General features: G+C 42.9%; 1 protein-coding gene across 1 annotated transcript; it reads right to left on the bottom strand.

The window, feature by feature from the left end:
- Positions 1-2,682: 2,682 nt before the first annotated feature.
- On the bottom strand, positions 2,683-4,314 carry olig1 (oligodendrocyte transcription factor 1). The gene has a single exon (XM_008432620.2). It carries the CDS (start codon positions 3,994-3,996, stop codon positions 3,205-3,207), a length of 792 nt encoding a protein of 263 aa, XP_008430842.1. The 5' UTR covers positions 3,997-4,314; the 3' UTR covers positions 2,683-3,204.
- Between the last annotated feature and the right edge of the window lie 5,317 nt (positions 4,315-9,631).

Raw genomic sequence — 9,631 nt, 5'->3', positions numbered from 1 at the left:
CACACACACACACACTCCTACAGGAGAAGGAGGTGCCCACTTTCTTCCAGAGGGGTGCCGAGTTTTCAGGAGTGAACCCCTCCATTCAGCGCAACACATTTTCTGGGCGTTTGAACATATTGTAGCGAGAGTGCGACGAGTAGCTCAGAATCACCCGTCCTGGCTCCACCACACAGAGAGACATCAAGAATCTGCGGCTGGAGGAGCCGAGAGGGGGCTAATAATCAAAAGGCCTTCTTTCAGCGCTGCGGTAATTACACGGGCCGGTTTTGATCTTTTGCTTGTTGGAGCAATGAAAGGGGGGCAAAGATGAGGACTGTTTCACCGGTTTCATTTGACACGAGGAGGAGGAGGAGGAGGAGGAGGAGGAGGAGGAGGTTTCTAACTCGGCATCTTGTCAGCATCTGCAGCGCGTCAGGAAGGGTTGAAGTGAAATGTTTCGAGCTTTACTCCGAAAACCGCAGCAGGTTTTCACTCCTGCATCTTTGCAAAAAGTGAAGCGCCTAAGTAAAATGCTCATGACAGAACAAAGATGTAAACTGTGATGAAAATATGTGACAGTAGATTTGTAAGGCAGTCACGTTTCTTTAACCCAAACCCAAAGAGAAGCTGGGTTATTCTAGCTCTACAGACGAGACTGATCGTCCTTCACAGACTGTTATTTAGATTTGAACAACAACCAGACTTCAGATTAAACACTGAAATACTTTAATCCGATCAAGAACTTCATTTGCTTCAGCAATTCAACTCAAAACGTGAAAATCCCAAACCGTACAGCTTAATTACACACAGAGTGAAATGGTTCAAGTGTTTATTTCTGTTGATTTTAAACTCAGTTCTTCGTAAAATATGAATATTCAGTAAGTTATAAAGGGTTCCAATGAGGCTCTGTTGTCAAACGCAAAGTACACTTTACTTTTAATTAAACCCACATTTCATTTTACTATTAAAAATGTTTTTTTTTATTGTTATAATATGGTATTTCAATCTTAAATGTCATATTGTTTATTATCTGGAAGCAGAAATTGATCTGAGCTAACAGAAATAAAGGTTTGAAACCATCGGTATGTGTAGTTAATCGATGTAAAGTTTCACTTTGTGAACCGAGTGAATGAAATAAATGAACTTTTCAATAACATTTTAACACATTCGAATGATCCTTTGCTTAAGAATAATCAAAAAAGGTTGTTTTTAATTCAGAAAAGTCGGTCTGTTGAGAACCGTCCTCTACACTCAGCGTTTGGTTGGTGCTGCTTTGGCAGTGATTCCTGCATCAGCGGCGTGATGATCTAACAACATGCTGGTTAAAGCTTCGGCTGCCAAGTCCTACTGGAACATCGAATCAACATTTCGGTCAAACTTGTAAGCAGATCTTGGACTTCTGGCTGCCACGGCTCCAAATATGGCCACTGAGTGTAAAGACTTCACACTGGACTGGATTAAAAACTAATCCACTAATATAGACTAAAAACCCACCTGCGTAGAGTTGTTATTGAAACATAATAAGAAATTCACCAACGATTTGATGTGCACTTGAAAAATTTTAATGTTTCAGTTGTTGACTGTGTTTTATGACTTTGTGTTTTTATGATTTTGTTGCTGTACGGTGGTAGTCAAATAAGAATTGATGGATTGGTGGATGGACCTGCACATCTCCACTCCTCCTTAGTCTGGTACCTTGATTTCTGAATTATTCAACGTTTACTTTCCTCTGAGAAGAGGGTTTTGAACCACTGGATGTAAACTTTGTGTGCGGTGGTCTGACTCCAGGTCCAGTTCCACGCCTTGTGAATCTCCCACAAACTCTTAAACGGGTTTTGTTTCTTAACAATCCTCTCAAGGCAGCAGCTGTCCCCATCGCTGGTGTACTTTATTTTCTAACGCAGTTTTTTTTTTCTTCCACTAAACCATCTTTCTGATGCTGAGTCAGCAGTCTTTCTCCATCATTTTGTGGGTCATTACGGGGACGTTACATGTCCCCGTAATGACCCACAAATAAACGTTTTAGGTTTCGTATGTAACTTTCAGGAACACCTTGAATCTATTGTGATAAAAGAGCTTTGCTTTTTGAGTTGAATCAGTAAAAGTAAATGAACTCAATCAATTAAACTCTAATTTATTTAGAGACACCTGTGAAGTAGTTACTACCCCCTTTCAGACATTGTGAGATTTTTTTTTTTTTTTTGCCTTTCATTCATTTTATTTTGATAATCTTCTTATCTTGAGTTAAACTAAAGTCTTTCAGGGCTCCACTGAAGAAATGTTGGCCTGAGCAAAAAGGTTCTGCGTTCGAATCCCTGCAGGGTCGTTCAACATCATTTGGTTTGGTTCACCTAGGTTGTACTGCAGAATTTAAATTTTATGTTGTGCATGGAGGAAAGAGACTGGTAGCTCTGTGTTTTATGTAAGGAAGACATAAATGGGGGAACTCTAAATATTTAACGATAATATTCAGCTTCAATGCACAAAGTTCCACAACCAATATATCAATGCATCTGTTGTTTTCTGTAATGTTTCATGAAGCTGCGCTTTTACGTTTGCTTAGAATATGGCAGAGACGGTAAACGCATCACAAGCACATGAATATATTTTCTATATTTAACACAGGCATCATTTTCTTTGCACACATTTCTATTTCAAATCTCATGGAAGGAATTTGAGCAAAAATTCAGAAGGAAAACATTTGACTTTGTGAATCTTTATTCTGAGTATGTCGCTTTAAACAATATAAAGATAGAAACCAAAATGCAAAACAGATTGGAACATGTTCAGGTTCATCAGAAAGAGGTAAGAAACCCTATTCCTCTGCAGCTGCAGCTAGCGTTTGATTCAATTTAAGGTCAGACTAAGCTTTTCGACTTCTGTTATCAATAGCTTACAATAATTGGATATATTTCGGTCGATAATTGGAAATGTGCGTTACATTCAATGAACAAGAAAAAACTCATCGAATGAGGTTCTTGCTTGTCTGTGGTGAAGGAGAAGAAAAATAATGCCATGTTAAAACCAAGAATATGTGATTAAACATACAGATAATACGAAGCAGAACAGCATAATGTGCTCGGATAAAATCAGAACAAAACTGTGAGTAGTGTAGTAACATTTCACAAAGACGTTAAACTGTTAGAAAAATACTAATTCCTATAAAAAAGCTTGCATAATGTGCAACAATCATAGAGAAATTCCCCTTCAGGCTTCGAGTCTTCACTTAGGGAATCTGGGAGCAGGTTTGGAGTGGTTGAATCTGGGCAGTCTGCAGACTCCACAGGGGCATGGGGCCCCACCTGTGGCCCCCACAGAGCTCCACTGCACCGGGGCCAGCGAGGCCTCCATGTGGCCTGGAGGAAGCGGGGCGCATTTAGCAGCTGAGGAGGACAGTGAAGCGGCAGAAGAAGAAGAAGAAGCCGACGACGAAGAAGAGGTGGTCGAGGAGATGAGGGACTCGTGGGTGAGGAGGAGCTGGCCGGGCCCCGCTATGAGGGGCCACCCACCGGCAAACAGCAGCCGGGGGACGGGCCCAGCGTTCACCCCCATGCCGATGCTCACCTCCCCCAGCAGCCGCCGCATCTCCTGCAGAGAAGAGCCCAGGAGGAGGATGTAGTTCCTGGCCAGAACCAGGGTGGAGATTTTGGAGAGCCTGCGGCCCGGCGGGGCCCCGGGCGCGTGGGACTGAGAGGGAGAGGTGGAGGAGGAGGAGGAAGCGTAAGGCACCATGACTTCCCTCAGGGCGTCCATGGCGACGTTCAGGTCCTGCATCCTCTTCCTCTCCCTGCTGTTGATCTTCCGCCTCAGCTCCTGCTGCTCCTCGGGACTCAGCTCCTTCTGGGGCTTGGCGGCTCTCGCGCCGCCCTGCAAGCCGAGGAGCGGCGCCGCAGTCAGGCAGGAGTTCAGACCAAACCCCGGGGGGCAGTGGGGCAGGTCGTGCACCGACCCGGGGCCGCAGAGAGGCAGCGACTGCTCCTGGGCCCTGGCAGCTGTGTTCGACAGCACGTTCATCGTCAGCTCAGAGGTCAGTGGAGTCACGCTCTACTCTGGCTGTAGAAGGAAAAAAAAATAAAAATACTGATGCTTTGGAAAAAATTTAAAAAAATAAAAGTCCCCGAGCTGGAGAATCAACTCTTCATTCTCTTCTCCTCATGTCTGAGCTTGAAGGCGACTGCCAGCTGCTATCCAGCACAAGCAGAGTTTGAATCTTGAGGTTGGTGCCACGTTAGCCGCGTCAAAAGGCGGCTTGTTAAAGCAGCGGCTCCGTCATTTCGTCTCCACAGCTGTGAGAGGCAGGAATCTCAGCTCAAAGAGCCGGAGCAGTGAGCTAAATGCTGCTCTTACATAGCCCCACCTCAGCTCAACTCCTCCCTAACACTTCCTCATCCAGCATATGTTTGCAGAGACAAATCCGCAAGAATCAGAAGTTTCAAACGCTGAAGGAGAAATATAATAACACACATTGCGCTGGTGAAAAGTCGGGAAGAAACGATTCAGGATACTTTATTTCATCCAGTTCAACCGGATTTATTCAGCTGTTTGAGCAGCAACGTGAAAAGCAGTATGAGAAGTGTAATAATCTGATTCTTCTTCCTTTAAATGACTGAATTTATTGTGTCCTGGCTTATAAAAGCAAAGTTGTGATCTCTACAAAAATACCTAGTAAAAGTATCCATAATTCTTAAACATTTTGCATTTTGTCACATTGCAATCAGATTCAGTGTACAAACCGGATTCCAAAAAAGTTGGGGCACTAAACAAATAGTGAATGAAAACTGAATGCAATGATGTGGAGATGGCAAATGTCAATATTTTATTCGTAATAGAACATAGATAGCAGATCAAAAGTTTAATCTGAGTAAATGTAACATTTTAAAGGAAAAATATGTTGATTCAAAATTTCACAGTGTCTACAAATCCCAAAAAAAGTAGGAACAATCAGCAAATAAGTGGCTGGAAAAAGGAAATTGAACATATAACAAACAGCTGGAAGACCAATTGACACTAATTAGGTCAATTGACAACATGTATAAGAAGAACTTCTTAGAGTGTCAGTGTCTCTCTGAAGCCAAGAATGTAAGATGATCACCAATTCCACCATTGTTGCGCAGAAAGATAGTGCAGCAATACCAGAATGGTGTTACCCAGCGTAAAATAGCAAAGACTTTTAAGTTATCATCATTAGCTGTGCATAACATCATCAACAGATTCCCAGAATCTGGAACAATCGCTGTGCGTGAGGGCCAAGGCCATAAAACTCTACTGGATACTCGTGATCTCTGGGTCCTTAAACGTCACTGCACCTCAAACAGGAATGCCGCTGTCAAGGAAATAACAGCATGGGCTCAGGAATACTTCCAGAAAGCATCGTCAATGAACACAATCCACCGTGACATGCGCCGCTGCCAGCTGAAACTCTACAGTGCAAAGAGGAAGCCATTTCTAAGCTCCACAAGCTCAGCCGTTTGAACTGGGCCAGGAGTCATTTAAAATGGAGTGAGGCAAAATGGACGACTGTTCTGTGGTCAGATGAGTCATGATTTGAAGTTCTTTATGGAACACTGGAACGCCATGTCATCCGGACCAGAGAGGACAAGGATAACCCAACTTGTTATCAACGCTCCGTTTAGAAGCCTGCATCACTGATGCATCACTGATGGTCTGGGGTTGCATGAGTGCTGGTGGCCTGGGCAGCTTGCATGTCTGGAAAGGCTCCATTAATGCAGAGAACTATGTTCAGGTTCTAGAACAACATATGCTCCCATCTAGACGTCGTCTCTTTCAGGGAAGACCCTGCATTTTTCAACAAGATAATGCCAGAACACATTCTGCAGCAATCACAACATCATGGCTACGTAGGAGAAGGATCCGGGTACTGAAATGTCCAGCCTGCTGTCCAGATCTTTCAGCTATAGAGAACCTTTGGCGCATCATAAAGAGGAAGGTGTGACAAAGAAGGCCCAAGACGACTGAACAGTTAGAGGCCTGATGGGAGAGCATTCCTATTTCTAAACCTGAGAAACTGGTCTCCTCTGTCCCCAGACGTCTGTTGAGTGATGTAAGAAGAAGGGGAGATGCCACACAGTGGTAAAAATGGCCTTGTCCCAACTTTTTTGGGATTTGTTGACGTCATGACATTTTGAAACAACATATTTTTCCCTTAAAATGATACATTCTCTCAGTTTAAACTTTTGATCTGTGATTTGTGTCCTATTGTGAATAAAATATTAGATGTTGGCACCTCCACATCATTGCATTCAGTTTTTATTCACAATTTGTTTAGTGTTCCAACTTTTTTGGAATCCGGTTTGTATTTTAATGGGATTTTATGTGAAATGCCAACACAAAGCAGGGCAAAAATTGTAAAACGGACAGAAAATTATTCAAGATTTTCACAGATGAAAATCCCCCTCTTTCTCATTTTTCTCGTACCTCAGTTCAGATGTGATGCGGAGTGTCTGTAGACAGAAATGTGCCTGTAGCAGTCGACATGACTTTGCCTGGTGAGGTTGTAACAGAAGATGCCTTTAAACCATCTATTTGGCAGCCGTTGGGTGAAAGACAAAACACAACAATATGTAAGCCCTGCAGTTTGTTCAGATGCTGAAAGCAGAAGAAAGCATCGCTATAGCAACCAATGGTTGGAGATCTAGGAGTAAGTTGAGCTACAATCCCAGCACATCCTGTAGCAACTGGGAAAACCAAAAAGTTGTCTCAAAGGCCTGAAAATAAGAAAATAAATCAAGAAAGGTATTAGTTTGTTGTATTTGTGGCAAAATGTATGTGGTTGCATAAATATAATTCTTGAAGTTTTCTTGAAAACAATATTAAAATCTCATTCTGTCATTCACTGCAACAACACAAAATTGTCTTTTTGTCTACTTTCTGGTGCAAAAATCTGATTACACTTGAAATAAAACAAAAAACAAAAACTAACATAACTTTTCAGCAAGATATAGGAGCTTGTTTTACGTCAATAATTACTTTTAAAAAGGTACTTGTAATACTGAATTTATTTCATTTATATCATGGGAAAAATGTCTTGTGAGTGAAATAATCTGACAGTGGAATTAATCATTTTTCATCAATATTATTAAAGTAATACAAGCCCCCATGTCTTGCTGAAAAGTTACTTGTAAGTTGATTTTTTTTGTCTTATTTTAAGTGTACTAAGATATTTGTACGAGAAGCTAAACCAAAAATACCAACAACAAAAAAAAAGAGTTTGTGTCTTTGCAGTGTTCACTTAAACTCACAGCATCATCAGTTCGGATATCAATACCTACTGACACAGTGAACATCACGTTTCCACTGTTTATGTAAAATCAGCCGACCCTATCACCCAGCTTCATGGAGCAATATTTGAATCCTCACCACTCGTACCTCCAAGCCACTGCTCAAAATCTAGGAACGAGAGGAAACGCAAGGAAATGGGATTCAGCGCCTAATTAAAAGCTGGAGGCACTAATGAATAAAAGACAAACAACATTATAGGCTTAATGGAATTTACCACTAAAACCATTTAACAAGCTGAAAGCCATTAAATCCATCAGCACTTTGTTAAGTGACGGAGAGCAGGTATAAGCACTATTAGGGAGGGTATTAATTGTGTCAGAGAACAGTTTTGGCAAACAGTGAATGGATCCGTCATTGTGCCAGGGGGGCTGGGGAAGTTAATTGACGGTTTAGAGGTGGGGGTTATTGTTGCTCAGCTCTGACCGGGCCTCGCCATAACCAAATTGGCCGGCGGAGAGTTTGGGCACAGATCCAGGCAGCCCTAGACAACAGCCCAATTGACTCCAAGCACAGGTGAAGCTGGCCTGGGGCACAGAGGCAAGGCTGAAAACCTCAAACGTGCCATTCATTAGCCACAAAAAAAGACCTCAGGATCACCCCGCCGCTCAGCGAGCCTGGCCGTCCTCTCCTTGCACTGTGCTCCCCCCAGTCTGAGCCCATCTGAGGGGGCAGAAAAGGAAGGCTGGGGGAACGAGGCGAGGGACCGCACCGTCACAAACAGAAAGCAAGTTGTTCGCGATGAAAGCAGAAGGAGGAAGACCCTTTTTTTCCCTCCCAGCCGTTCCTCCCCTGTCATCCCGGGCAGTGCGTGGAGGCGCTTCCCTTCCCCGCCAGTGGGCCGGTGGCGTCCGGCTGGTGCTGTGATTGAAGCTGAATGGGCGGCTGCAGACGGACAGGAAAGAGAGGGCTCCATGAAAAGGGCCAGGCGGATGGCCCTCGCACCTGCGGGAGAACAGAGTGCAGGCGGCCAGGGCTGAATGTGTGAATGCACGAGCGTGCTCGGGGTGTTTGCGTGCCTTGCCTGCGAGCTCAATTCGACTTCTAGTGCCCGTCGCCACAAAGGGGTGTAATAAACCGAGCCGTGAAAGAAAACCTTGGAGTAATTTTGTCTTTCTTAACTGTATTTTAGGATTGTTTCCATGTCAAGGAGGGCGGCAGTTGTGGGGAGGGACACCTGCAAGGAGCCACACATACAGAAGTCAGAATAGGGGGGGGTGGGAATGAAAGAAAGAAAGAAGCTGGTGTCCCCCCAGAATGGAGCACCTCCCCCACGTTTTCTCTGCCACTCACAAGGAAAAGAAAAGTGAGCTTGATTTGGGGGCATATCCGCTCGCAGCTTCTTTTGATGAGGCTGGACCCGGGCTGGAGCACCGGTGGCTTCAGGGCAGGAGGAAGACTAGTGTCTTTATGGTGGAAGAAGTGTCGTCCATCTGGGCAAGGCCGTCCAGTGAGGGGTCTGCACCTGGGAGCTAAATGCCTCATCTGTGTGGAGCTGTTTCCTGTGGCTGGCAAACAGGAAGACACCTCAGCCAAACTCCTGGGTCAATCTATCGCCCACACTGAGGGGGAAAAACACACCGCAAGTGATACCGCGCTCGCTCTCGTTGTTTTGTTTGTTCATTGGATGTTCTGGGAGATCAAACATCAACTTGCACACAGAGGCCTTGCAAAAAGTTAGCATTTTTCTCAAACTTTTTCACTTTTTAACCACAAATTTCACAAATTTAAAAGGGGTTTTTTATATTGGAGGAAAATTACATGTAGTTTTACCTTTCTTTTTCTCCCAATAATTATCTTAAAAATGTGGCATGGCCTTGTTTTCAGTCCCTTTTAACTTGTTTTAACTTGTTATATTTTAACTTGTTGCTCTAAAAGATTTAGAGCAACCATCAGATATCATCAAATAAGTAAAATGCATTCAATGGTTTCTAATCTCCACAGTCATATTTTGGAAAAAAATAATAAAAAAACAAATAAGACATCCTGCGTAAAGGTTGCCATACGTCATGTAGGGAATACATCTGAAGATGCACTGATTAGCCCACATGTAAAAACACTGTGTGGTTAAAAACAGTTTTTACATCATCGCAAGTTAATTGTGAAAAATAGTGGAAGGATGGTTAACATGTGGGTATGCTTAGATTAGAGAAGACAAATTGATGTAAATGAATTTTTATATTTTAAAAAGAAAAAAAAAAGAAAAAAAAAATATATATATATATATATTTTTTTTTTTTTTCTAATTTTCTAATACTTTTTTTAGAAAATTCAAAAGATTTGACATTGGGCCAGACGTTAAGTTTCTTGCATAATGACCAAAAACAAGCAGCAACAGCTACAGTGGTTTACA

This window comes from Poecilia reticulata, linkage group LG2 (assembly GCF_000633615.1).
Source record: "Poecilia reticulata strain Guanapo linkage group LG2, Guppy_female_1.0+MT, whole genome shotgun sequence".
NCBI lineage: Eukaryota > Metazoa > Chordata > Actinopteri > Cyprinodontiformes > Poeciliidae > Poecilia > Poecilia reticulata.
The sequence above is the reverse complement of the archived record's forward strand: the minus strand, read 5'-3'. Positions and strand labels throughout refer to the sequence as shown.

Excerpts from the sequence above, each read along its gene's own strand:
- olig1 (XM_008432620.2), bottom strand. The coding sequence starts at position 3,996 with ATGAACGTGCTGTCGAACACAGCTGCCAGGGCCCAGGAGCAGTCGCTG.